Genomic DNA, 12,929 nt, shown 5'->3' with positions numbered 1-12,929 from the left:
AACGTTACTAGCTCTCCTCCTGTTGGTTAGCCGTTAGCGGTGCTGCTGACGTTACTAGCTCTCCTCCTGTTGCTTTAAACACTGATTGGTTGTTTACAATGAAACATGATCAGAGACTAGAAACATGTTCTACTGAGTCAGTAAAACTTTATCTACACTCTGATGGTTAACATAGAACTGTGAGGGGGGTCAGTACGGATCAACTACGGTCCGTTACACCACTATTAACCAACATTTGTCCTGGCTCAGTTCCTCTTGCTCTGTGGGCTGAACCATGCTACATGCTATTGAAGCTAAACTGACCAGAAACCTGTAAAGGAACTAACCAGGAAGTGAATCCGTTTTGCTCTACGTGGACGGTAAAGAGACAAACTAATCAAGTCCATCATCTGGATAGCGAGCTCAAAGCTCCAACACACTGTTTTCATTAGCTGCATTTGGTTTGTGGCTTCAGTCTGATCTGAGTTCAGCTGACAGACCTTCTAGACGTCTTGTTGGACGCGACAGATTAAAGAAGGCGTCGGGTTTGTGAGGAAAAACAGAGCAAGCAGCGGAGAGAAAGACGTTAAGCACAACAAAGACGTGAAAACTATTGTTTACGTATTTTCTTCTGCAGCTTATAAAGGTTGTGCGTGCATATAAATACTTACTCATACTGTACGTATATGTAGTCAAGAGGATAAAAGGCCTTGAAAAAAACCAACTGATGAACATAAAATAAGTCGTTTTTCTTCGATGCAGTCACGTGCATTTACCTCGCTGTATTGATGCAACATAGGAGTCCAACTGTGTTAAGTGCAAAAACACATCACCTCTTATATCTTTAACAAGCTGGACCTCCAATGATACTAGAGGGGGGGAGGGGGGGGGGGGGCAGGAAAATGGCAGAACACCTGAAGGTCAACAACAGCCTGTGCAAGTGGACAAAATATGGCAATTTAAGGGCGTATTAGCTGCCCGCTTTCAAATGTATACAACTTCTTTAAAAAAAGAAAACGTTCTTTATTCCCCTCTTCAATGGCTGAATAGTAGACGACGCCGCTACACAAACATGGACACACCTTCAGAGGGCTGAAGTGGCAACACTGGCGCGATATTTACTTCCATCATCAAACGGAGATCATCGACTTCATGACGTCTGGTTCTCCTATGGCTTGGTGGGAGGAGGGGGGGGTTCGTCGGAGGTGGTGGCGTCGGGGGGAGGGGAGGGGGCGTTTTCGGGGCCAAGAGCAGACGAGGGGGAGGCGGGGGAGGGGAACTCTTTTATGGTGACGGTGACGAGGTTGGTGGTGACGTCGGTGACCACCACGTCCTTGCAGCTCGGTGCCATTTCAGGGTGCCAGTTGGGGTCTCCCTCGGCGGGCACCTTTTGTGGTTCGGAGGGGGCGGAGCTCTGGTCTCCGGTGGAAACGGAGGCGGCGGCGGGCAGCTGACGTTTAGCCCCGCGTTGGCGAGGACTTTTCCTGCCTCCCTCTTGGGTCGTCCGACTGTCGTCGTCCTCCTCCAAGGAAGATGATGGTGAGGACGGAGAAGTAGCAGCTGGCTTGGCGCTCTGGCTCTTCTGGGTCTCTGTGGGAGGTCCACTGGACTTGGCGGCCTCGCCGGAAGGTGAGGACTGAGCAGCAGCTGAGGCGGTGGTGTTGGACTTTCTTACAGAGTGGGTGGAGCTGGAAGGAGACGGAGGCGAGCGGCACTGGGAGGAGGGAGTAGAGTCGGTGTTCCTGGCCCCTGTGCTGGACACGGGGCCTCCACACTGAAGCCCAAACGGTGTCCCGTACATGGGGAAGCCCAGCATCTTCAGAGGCGGCTGGAAAGGTCTATAGGGAGCGTCTCCTCCCTTCTTCCCGATGATGCGATTGCGAGACGGGATGTTCTGGCGTCCCGTCGTAATATTCCTTCCGCCCGCAGACGCGCCGCCTCTCCCCGGCTTGTCAATGACCTTCAGGTTGAGGATGATCCGACCTCTCTTGACCTCCCGGGGTTTGACCCTGCGGTTGAGGATGCGGACGGTCTCGGAGAAGGGCGAGACGTGCAGGCGGGAGGGGAAGCCGGAGAAGGAGGCCGCCGCCGTGGGGTCCGAGCGAGGCAGAGGGCGCCTGGACATCCGGTGGCAGCGGTGAATGTCTTTCTTCAGCTTGTGGGTGGCCGCCAGGGAGTTGAGTTTGGGAGAGGGTGCCACGGTCGAGGTAGAGGAGGACGAAGACGCTAAGTGAGGCGAGGCGGAGGAGGAAGGAGTCGCCGCTCTGCCGGAAGTGGACGAGGAGGAGCGTGACGTAGTCTGGCGGGCGTCTGAGGCTCGGCTGCTGGAACCTCCTTTCTGAGTACGAGTCTGAGGAAGACGATGAAGAATTAGGTTTTATTTTGTAGAAAAGCTGCCTCCTTCACCACTATTTCTACGCACTATAGGGAAGTGCAGCTGGCCCATTTTGTTTCTCCATGAAAAGCTTGGTTTAGGTGTTTAGCAGGTCACAAGATGTCTGTGTTAAATAGTTTTTGTGACAGTTGTTTCAAAAGCAACAACGATATTTTATTTTGTGGTGAGGACCCGCTTCATGGTGACATAACTCATTTAAATGCTATAGAAATAGTGATGCAACTGAAATAATCTCTCTTTCCATCTAAATGTATCCCAGCTTTAACCCGAGTAGACATCAATCACCAAATCAATGCTTACTGGGAATATTAAGCGCTATTTAATAACCTACCAAGTTCTGCAAAACAGCTAAACCACAGGGTTCAAACATAGTTTTACCAATAAATGTACTTAAATGTACTGAAAGCACATTTTCATGACCATACAGCTAGTGTCCGTTTAAGTGTGTAGAAGGTAGTCACAGAAGTATTTATTAGATAATGGATAAATAAAGGATACATTAGAGATCCTTCATAACGTGACCGGAAGGCGATGTTCCAATGTCCATATATTGGTTATTACTCGATCATTGTACGTTACAACAAGCTAAACAGGATCCAAACATAAGTAGACCCCACTACTTGCAACCCTACTTCGACATGTGTACTAAACAAACCTGGGCTACGGCAGTACCACCAAGTCACAAAAGATCTCGTCAACCACTTAATGGCAAGAAAATGCCAACATATTTACATATAGTCATACTAAAACAAATAAAAGTGATGTAATGCCAACATGAATTTTACAAAATATAAATGAATTGGCTCTTAGAATATATATTTTCTGACAGGTCTGTGCTTACATAAAAGACAAAGAATAACAAAACAAGTCAACATTCCCCACAGTATATCTGAACTAACATTAATGACAAAGCTGGCGTGTGGCCCGACATGTACGCCCTTGTTTGATGGAGGATTGTTCTGGTCCTATAAGGTTAGATACTGACACTAAGCGACGATCAGTGACATAACTCTGCTTAAAATGATGTTTTATGAACCCCGTAAACATCTGTGGTTAAAATATGAACATCGAATCACGTTGTTGTTGGAGCTTTAACATCTTCCTCTCCTTTAACGTGCTGCTACCGGAGCCAAGAAGAAGGAATCTATCAACTAATAAAGTCTACAATAACTGGAATACTATGACTTACTAAATGATAAATAAATATCTTTGGTGTAAATGTTAGGGTCATGTGAGAGGACACTGGAAGGGTTTTCATCCGTTGCTAAAGTGTTGCAGCGTCCATGAAATACCTCTTAAGATTGAGAAGTTAAAATCAAGAGATGCACATTACAAACTGTACCTTCGCCGCTAGGTTTTTGGGTTTTGGTCCGCGTTTCTTCGGCCCGTGCATTTCCCTGTCCCGCTCCCTGTAGAGAATAAAAAGGAAAGACACTTATAAACACATGGAGGAGACGTAGAGTAAAGGCATAAAAGAACTGAAATAAACAAAATAGAGAAACATGTTAAAGTTAGGAGCCAAAGACCTGAAGCCGAGCAGACGATGTATGTACATTATGTTCTGGCTTTACTCGTGTTGGATTAGGAATAGTATTCTGAAAACGTCTCTTTTGGATCTACTGTTATTAATCCGACGATGATCAGCTGTGACGAGAGGAAGAGGTGTTTGTCTTCGTGTAGAGCGGGGCGTCGGTGGGCTCTTTTTAAACCACAGGTTGTGATTGTTGTAATGTGGCACAGTAGTAAATAAGAAAGTACAAATAACTCACTTTCTCTCAAAGCCCAGGATCAGCCTGTCGTCCAGAATATTCTCCTCTGGCTCCCAAGTGCTGTGCCTAAAAAACATGAAGAGCGGAGCAACGTGAGGCAACAAGGAAACAAATAGCTCACTTTAGGAAAGGACAACTGAGGGTTGATCATTCCCATTGGAGTCTAAGTCAAGAGAAGCACTTACTTCATGGCCCATCCTTTCCATTTTACCAGGTATTCAAGTCTTGCCTGCAGGAAAAACAAAGAAAACCACACATGGTGGATTAATAAAAACAGACAAAAAGAGACAAGTGTCCTATTTGAACTTCAAGTCCTTTGCATAGAAGCTCCACCACACGATGTTTACATCCTACAACAGCATCATCTGTGCAAGGAGCTACAGCTTAAACCCTAAATATCCTGCTTGTGTCGCAAACAGCCTGGACTACTTCTACTATAGTAGACTGGTATAGATCTGAACTATGAGGTTCTAGCAGCTGGAGGACCTGCTGGTTAAACTGGGACCAGTCTCGTCAGATGGTAAACCCACCATGATGTATAGGGGTCTGATCCTGTACTGATAAACTATGAGAAGTCCTTCATCATCTGTGGCTCATGTAGCAGTAAATAAATGCAATGATGACTATGTTATGGGGACTATATTTTATATCCGCAACCTGCAGCAGAAAACAGCCTTTTTACTGTTGGCTTTAGCTACATTAGCTAAAGCTAGCTAGCTAGCCCAATAGCCCGGCCCTCATCGTCTCATCGGCCGGGCCGCCTTGTTCGTTGTGTGGATGTTTGCTTGTTTTTTTTATCGACATGACCGAGCTAGTTAGCTTCTAGCTAGCTCCGGCTAGCGAAGTAAAGGCCTCCATAACAGACTGGAGCCGTGCCGTGCCGTGCTAATCTACGGGGTAATCAAAAAAATGCACGCGGCTGCGGACCGAAGGACGGTGCGTGCAAGCTCACCTTACGGACGCGGCGTTTCAGTATAGCTTCAGCCGCGAAAACACGATCTCCCGTCGAGGAGAGCTCCATCTTTACTTTAATGAGCAGACTCTCTCTCTGTCTCTGTCTCTCTCTCTCTCTCTCTGTCCCTCTCTCTCTCTCTCTCTGTGTGTGAGTCTCTGTCTCCCTCTCTCTCCCCCCTCTCTCTCTCTCTCTCTCTCTGTCCCTCTCTCTCCCCCCTCTCTCTCTCTGTCCGTCTGTCACACACACACACAGACGGCTATCTGTCACGTGGCCGGGTCAGCCCCCTTTTGGTCGTCCTGGCAACGATGAAGACTCTCATGGGGATGCAAAAGAACCGCGAAAGAGCTCGTCATCTCTTCTCTGATTGATTACAAGCAGCGTCACACCAACCATCGAGTTTACAATATGTATTAATGCTATTTTATATTATTTATGAATATATATATAATATATAATAGTGTATCATATATATATATATATATATATATATATATATTTTTGATACACTATTATATATTATATATATATCATATATATTACATATACTATCATATATTATATATATTATATATACTATCATATATACTATATGTGGCTATGCTATTATATAGCAATCAATATATATTCAATCAATCAATAAATCAAGTTTAATTGATATAACAGCTTTCAAACAAATCAACTGTGATTCAAAGTGCTTTAAACATGACAAGATGACAACAAGATGAAAACATCATTTTAAATAACACTGAGGGCATGAATAACATTTAATCATTCCTATTGTATTTATTCAACTAGCTGTCTGTAAAGTGTATTTATTTATCAATTTATGTTCTATTTATTAGATTTGTACCTATTTTTTATTGTGTTCACTTATATTATGATTAATTTATCAACTAGTGGGATTTTTAGACATTTTTTTAAATGACTTTAAGGCCTTTTATTTTTCATCACATTGACGTTTTCCACACTTTCCAGTGTGAAAAAATACAATAATAATACAATTATTATTATTATTCTATTATTATATTTTAATATTAATTGTATTAATAATACAATTATTAATAATACAATTCTAAACCTAACTCAGAGGATTTATGGCAGAAAGGCTGAAGGCAAACTTCTCCCATGTGTGTTAAAAAAATATAAACAGAGCGTCTCCTATATATTACGCCCCGCCCCTTTCATCATGCACACGTCTGCTCCTCGAGCTCTGATTGGAGCAACTTCGCGCCAATCACGATTAGTAGCAGGTTTGGTTACGCTGTCTCGTGGTTGTTGATGTCGCCGTCAGAAGTCAATGAAGCGACGCAGAGGAAGAAAAAACCAGCAGGTAAGAACGAGCTAACGCGATTAGCGTCTCTTAACCTGCTAGCTATTATATCTATTATATCTATATTATATATGTTAACGTTATAACGAGGACCAGCCCCGGTTTGCACCGTCACTACAGCGGTGTGTTACAGGAAACCCGAGAGTTTACTCTTCACGACGGTCACGTCAGCGTTACGTTAGTGCATCACCCCGCTGCGATGTGACGGATGCTGCTCTTGAGAGGCAGCAGCTCCTGTTGTCGAATAATTCATTCATAAATGTTAATAATAACAATAACTTTATTTATATATACCACCTTTTAAAAACAGTTCACCACGTGGATTGACAGACACAAGCAGCAAAAGCAATAACAACAAGAAAGCTCGATACGTTAAAAATAAACTGAGAAATAAAATAATTTAGTAAAATCAACAAATACAATTAAAACAGAAAAGTGACGACATCACATTAAAGCCAGTCTGAAAAAGAAGTGTTTTTAAGAAGTGATTTTAAAAACGGATGACTGATTCTGTGAGCCTTCTCTCCTCAGGCAGGTCGTCAACAACAACAACAACAACCCTGTGATCAGCTGTGATCCGGAGAGCAGAGATCAAACCTCCTCTTACATCAGGTAGAGGCAGAACCTCCTCACCCTGTAGGATGTGTTATAGATTTACACGGTTTTGATTTTATTGGGCGTGTTTTAAAAATAAACAAGAAACTGCATTTGTGTTGTGAGGTCTTGGTCCTGATGGAAGTTCATCCTGCTTCCAGTTCAGTAACATTAAAAACGAGAAACCAATTTAATAAATAAACCAAATCAAGTGACCCATGTAAACCTGTAAAACACGCTCAGCTGAAACTGGCAACGCTGCGTAGAGACTGTGTGTTACAGCGGTGGAAGGAGTATTCACATCTTTATTGAAGTATTATCAGTACTACAGAGTAAAAAATACTCTTGTTTTGGGTAAAAGTCCTTCGTTTAAAACCTACAAAAGTATTAGCGTAGAAAAACTAAAAGTTCACATGAGGCGAAACAGGCCATTTCTGCTCTTTGTTCTCAGGCGACGATGCAGTTCCTGGGCCGGCTGCTGGACACCGTGTCCTCGGTGTCGACCCTCTTCACCAACCCGTACCGGGTGAGGGACGTGCCGCTGTCCGACTACGGCGGTGGAGGCAAAGTCCTGCTGAAGGAGGAGGGACGCATGGTCCTGTACAGGAACACCCAGTACCAGTCGTGGGACTGTCTGCTCATGTGCCCCGAGACGCCGAACGTGACCCTGAGGTCAGTACTGATGTCATCATGAAGTGGACGTAGTCATGGTGAAGTAACTCGTTGGTTTGTGGACGTTTTGAAGCCTCGTGTTCGGTGATTTCGCCGTCGGCATGTTGTGTTAGTACATGATGGTCCATTTAGAGTCAAACAGACCATAAAGCAGGGGATGCTTTAGGGCGGGGCTACACGGTGATTGACAGGTCTCTACCAGAGACGTATACGGCGTCTCTACGTCACTCCTCCTCAGTCCACATATGGTCACTTCCTGTTTACTGGTTGCAAAAAACAACAACATGGCGATGGTGAAATGCTGAACTAGAGGATTCAAAACATCCACAAACCAACGAGAGACGGTATGACGACTACGTCCACTTCTCACAGACAGCCTGTGAGCTTTACTCTGATCAAACATTATGATCCATGCAACTTAACACCAGACGTCTGGAAGCAAAAGGTTTTTCCACAAATAACATTGAATATGTAATATTGTGAGAAGTGTCAAAGCTCTCTTAATATCTGCAGACATTTGTATCGTGGATGTAAGTGTTGGAAAATTAGTCTTTGCTCATTTACAGTAAATACAAAAAGTAAATTTAATGACATGTGACGGTGTAATCTGTGCTCTGTGAACCAGGATGTTCCAGGTGGCGTCGGAGGAGGACGCCATGAACTGGTTCCCCCAATACGCCCTCAAGCTCCGCCCCTTCTACGAGACGCTTCCCCTGAAGGCCGAGACCGCCCAGCCGATCGTCGACTGCATCCGCAACCACCAGGACTGGAGCTCCGCCCACATCGCGGTGGAGACGGGCCTGAGAGAGTGCCTCAAACATAACTATGTCCAGAGGTAAGAAGAATTATTATCAGGAGAAAGATATCCAGGAAGATACTTATGTAACACGCCACGTCTCTCCGTCTCCAGTCAGATCAACGCTCGGGACGCCTCCGGTCAGACGCCGCTGCACCTGGCATGTGAGCGCGGTGACCTGGCGTGCGTGAGGCAGCTGCTGGAGGAAAGCCAGGCTCGCACCGACATCAGAGACCGGCTCGGGGAGACTCCCATGCACTGTGCCGCCAAGCAGGACACGCCGGCCATCATCCAGGTGAGACCACAGACTGTAGGAAGTGGTCGTCGTGAATGTCGCCCATTGGTGTGTGCTCTGATGTTTCAAAGCCCGACGTTCGGCGATATCACCGTCGCCACCTTGGCTTGTTTGCAAAACCCTTCCAACAGCTAAACGGTACATTAAAAATGTATTTCTGAAAACATTTGAGGCGAGAAATATGCAATGCAGTAACGATGGCGGACCTAATTTGCATTAAGTTGAAGCCACCAACCATTTGAGTCTCTCTGTCTCTCTCTCTGTCTGTCTCTCTCCGTCTCTGTCTCTCTCTCTCTCTCTCTCTCTCTCTGTCTCTCTCTCTCTGTCTCTCTCTCTCTGTCTCTGTCTCTCTCTCTCTGTCTGTCTCTCTGTCTGTCTCTCTGTCTGTCTCTCTCTCTGTCTGTCTCTCTCCGTCTCTGTCTCTCTCTCTGTCTCTCTGTTTCTCTCTCTCTCTCTCTCTCTCAGGTCATGTGCTCGCGGTTGTGTTCGGGGGTGAACGAGCTGAACAACAACGGCGAGACGCCGCTCCACGTGGCGTGCCGCCTGGGACGCGTGGAGTCCGTCAAAGCTCTGTTGGGGGGCGGGGCCAAGTGCGACGTCGTCGGTGGCACCGGCTATGCCATCCACAGCGCCATGAAGTACAGTGAGAAGGGGTGAGTAGGGTTAAACGTGAGGACGATGATGAGCAGCTGTCTCTTTTTAAATGGTTTCTGGAGGTTTGTAGTGAGTCCAGGACTCTGCTCGACTCTGATGAAGTGTCCAAAGTTACAGAACCGTGTCCCTGGAGCTGGAGGATGTCTGTGTTTCCCTCAATGACACTAAAGAGCATTTGGTCTTCTTCACCAATAGACCTCTACGCCCGTTATATGAGATGTATGTATTGGTCAGATTCTGGTGAAACCAGATGAACTCATGCAGGTTCACCAGAAACTCCTTCAGCTCAGACTCCAGCAGAGACCGGTCCACCGTGGACAGACCCAGATCGTCCAGAAGAGACCGGTCCACCGTGGACAGACCCAGATCGTCCAGAAGAGACCGGTCCACCGTGGACAGACCCAGATCCTCTGGCAGAGACCGGTCCACCGTGGACAGACCCAGATCCTCTGGCAGAGACCGGTCCACCGTGGACAGATTGGAGGATGTTCTTCAGTTAATATTTAGGATGGTACATAACATTCCTCTTTTATTTTGTGTTTGACCGTCAGCTGTGTGGAGGAGATCCTCAAAGCAGACCCGGGTCAGCTCCAGGCCGAGGACTCTTTGTACGGAGGAACGCCTCTCCACTGGTCCAAAACTGCTGAGGTGAAAAATGTTGCGTCACAAATCAACAATGAGCCGTTTAAATACCGACAACAGACGCTTCCTACCAGAGGAAAGGTATGCCTTAATGCTCTGGTCCTCTCTCCTCTCTGCCAGATGTGTCTCCTGCTGCTGGAACGCGGCTGTGCGGTGAACTACCTCAGTAAGACCGGAGAGAGCGCCCTCCACATTCTAACCAGGAGGGGGCGCTTTGAGGCGGCCATGGTGCTGCTGACCCACGGGGCCAACGCCAACCTCAAGGGCCAGGACGGAAACACAGCCCTGCACCTCGCCATGAAGGTGACGTACATGTTCTCGTTTGTTTTTATTCTAATCAAAGGTGCGGACTCTACAGAAGCCCTGGGACACCAGTGAGGAATAAAAGAGTGATCTTCTCTCCCGTGTTTATTACTTGAGAACAGATGCAAAAAGGTTTAAGTTCCTTAATTTTGTTTTCTTCTGTGAATCAGGTGGAAAATAGTTTCCTTAATGTTTAGTTGTAATACTCATGTTGGCCACATGGGGCTGAAGAGCACCACTACACCGTGTTCTAAACGGGTCTAAAAGCTTCATGTCTTCTTCCAGGTGAGTTTTAATTTACATAACGTGCTAACATACGATGTGCCGTGTGATTAGAGAGCATTGAGAATTAAAACATCTTGTAGTTGTAATTAGCACACGGTGCAGTGGTGCACTTCAGCCTCATGTGGCCAACATGAGCATTACAACAACAAACAATATGACGCTGAGCAAGAGGAAGAAACGTTCACCTGACGCAACCTTCAACCTTTTAGATCGGACTTAGAACACAGATCACCAGCTTTCTTTCTCCCTCATCTCTCGGGGCTTCTGGAGGAACGTTAGTTACGTGTTCTATGAGTATAGGCTCCGCCCCCTAAAAGTATTTTTTTTTTTCGACTACTTCAGAATTTAAATTTATATTTTTTTGAATATACTGAATGCCACAGATTTGTCTTCATCTTGAAGAGTATCTGAAGTTTTATTTTTCCTTTGTGTTGTGGTTTTGCTGTAGAAACATTTCATTTGTTTATGTGGCCGTCTGTTCTTCAGATGGACCACATGGAGCTGATCAAAGCTCTGATTGTGTTCGGGGCCGACGTGGAGATCCACAACGACCTGGGAGAGACACCTGGACTCATCGCTGCTCGCACCAGCAAAGGTGAGAGAGAGGGAGGGAGAGAGAGAGAGGGAGGGAGAGAGAGAGAGAGAGAGGGAGAGAGAGAGAGAGAGAGAGAACTTTAAACTGAGGAGACGAGGAGGCGAGGAGGGATCTAGAGGATGAGCAAGAGGAGGCAAACATGATGAGTTTAAGGAGCTGAAGATGTTTAAACCAACAGGCCAGTTTGAACTTTATTACGTTTGTTCCACCGTTTCAGTGGTTTGTTCAGATTCAAATCAGCTTCATTGTCCCCCACGGGGGAATTGGTTTGGTCCAGTTCTCCAGACTTGAGGTCACCATAGAGTGCAGAACTGAAGCTCGGCTCCTCGTCGTGCCGCTGACATTAAACGTCTCTATTTTCACCCAATTCAGTGTCGTTTCTGACCGACAACACGCCGCTCTTTACACAGCTCTACTTAGAGCTGAAAGCAGTCAAAAACAGCAGAAATAAGCCCCTCCTTCTGTTTTTCATAGCCAGTGAGATCAAAGTTTCTGGAACCAATCAGTGAAGAGTAAAGCCAGAAGTCTTTGGTGGAAGCAGCACGTTAGATTCACCGTGTCTTTGAGAAGCTTTTACTCTTTACAAGCAACATAAAATAAATGAAAGAAGAAAGAGGATGAAAACGTGTGTTGAAGATAAACCAGAGCTCCCTCTCTACTCCCGTCTTCACTTCTCTACACCAGAGTATTCAGCAAACATAATAAGTTACCTTACACAGTGTCAGTGATTAGAAAACAATTCATTTCACAATCACAAAAGTAGAATTTATTACTTTTGTTTGTGTTGTGTGAGATTGCAAATGTGTGTTTTTATTTGTGTGTGTTTTCTGCATAATGACCGTTTGATGGTGTGACGTTCAGAAGTGTCTCTCTTCACACATTAACTCTCTGCAGAGCGACGGAGGAGAAGCATGTCGGTGTGATTCACGTCACACATAACATCACTGACTCGTGATGCGAGCTGTAGGGAGAGATGCATGGAGTATATGTTCCTGATCAGATGGTCCTCCTCACTCATCGGTGCTAAGAGGAGAATGTTTTTGTCTAAATGCATGAAAATGAATAACAGCTGGCTCATGTTCTCTCTGGTGTGTGTGTGTGTGTGTGTGTGTGTGTGTGTGTGTGTTAACATGGAAGGTCCTAATAGAAAGATACTGCTCGACATGCTGTGTAGTGTAGGGGTCCAGCGGTGCCTCCCCCCCTCCCCCCGCAGTCCCCCCCCCCTCTTCAAAAAAGCTGCAGGGATAGGGAACCCCCCCCCCCCCCCCACTGCCCCTCTGGCTTCACTTGACCCCCTGTGATGCATCCAGGTGTATCACAGGTGTACTTACACAACTGCACATCATTCTTTTCTTACATTCATCAACCTTTTCTTCAGTTTCTACGGCGGTTTGTCTCCAATGCAACCTGTGTGTGTTTACTCACAGCACTGAGAGGTTTTAGTGAAGTCTGATCCTCAACAGATTTTTAACAACAACAGAATGAGAACGATTTGTCAGCTCCTGGAGGGTTGAAGCTCTTTCAGGCTGTATTTGTGTCCACTAACTGTCTATAAGAAGTGGACGTAGTCATCGTGACGTCTCTCTTTGGTTTTGAAGCCTTGAGTTCAGCATTGTGACCGTCGCCATCTTGTTTTATGCAACCAGTGAACAGGAAGTGACCATA

General features: G+C 45.8%; 2 protein-coding genes across 3 annotated transcripts in view; one reads left to right on the top strand and one right to left on the bottom strand.

Moving 5' to 3' along the window:
• Nucleotides 1–97: 97 nt before the first annotated feature.
• On the bottom strand, nucleotides 98–5,256 carry cbx6a (chromobox homolog 6a). Its single transcript, XM_031878275.1, has 5 exons — nucleotides 5,096–5,256; nucleotides 4,329–4,372; nucleotides 4,144–4,209; nucleotides 3,717–3,783; nucleotides 98–2,329 (listed from the first exon to the last, which is right to left on the bottom strand). The coding sequence occupies exons 1-5, from the start codon at nucleotides 5,162–5,164 to the stop codon at nucleotides 1,148–1,150; spliced, it is 1,428 nt and encodes a 475-aa protein (XP_031734135.1). The 5' UTR covers nucleotides 5,165–5,256; the 3' UTR covers nucleotides 98–1,147.
• Nucleotides 5,257–6,348: 1,092 nt separating this feature from the next.
• pla2g6 (phospholipase A2, group VI (cytosolic, calcium-independent)) overlaps nucleotides 6,349–12,929 on the top strand; it is a 17,326-nt gene continuing 10,745 nt past the window's right edge. For both annotated transcript variants that reach the window (XM_031878279.1, XM_031878278.1), the window contains exons 1-9: nucleotides 6,349–6,428; nucleotides 6,960–7,040; nucleotides 7,474–7,694; nucleotides 8,320–8,529; nucleotides 8,605–8,785; nucleotides 9,251–9,438; nucleotides 9,991–10,087; nucleotides 10,202–10,384; nucleotides 11,156–11,264. In XM_031878279.1, the coding sequence (XP_031734139.1) occupies nucleotides 7,480–7,694; nucleotides 8,320–8,529; nucleotides 8,605–8,785; nucleotides 9,251–9,438; nucleotides 9,991–10,087; nucleotides 10,202–10,384; nucleotides 11,156–11,264 (1,183 nt within the window). In that variant the 5' untranslated portion in view covers nucleotides 6,349–6,428; nucleotides 6,960–7,040; nucleotides 7,474–7,479. The remainder of the gene's footprint in view (nucleotides 6,429–6,959; nucleotides 7,041–7,473; nucleotides 7,695–8,319; nucleotides 8,530–8,604; nucleotides 8,786–9,250; nucleotides 9,439–9,990; nucleotides 10,088–10,201; nucleotides 10,385–11,155; nucleotides 11,265–12,929) is intronic.

The sequence above is a fragment of the Anarrhichthys ocellatus genome, unplaced genomic scaffold (assembly GCF_004355925.1).
Source record: "Anarrhichthys ocellatus isolate YVR2014 unplaced genomic scaffold, GSC_Weel_1.0 scaffold171, whole genome shotgun sequence".
NCBI lineage: Eukaryota > Metazoa > Chordata > Actinopteri > Perciformes > Anarhichadidae > Anarrhichthys > Anarrhichthys ocellatus.
The sequence above is the reverse complement of the archived record's forward strand: the minus strand, read 5'-3'. Positions and strand labels throughout refer to the sequence as shown.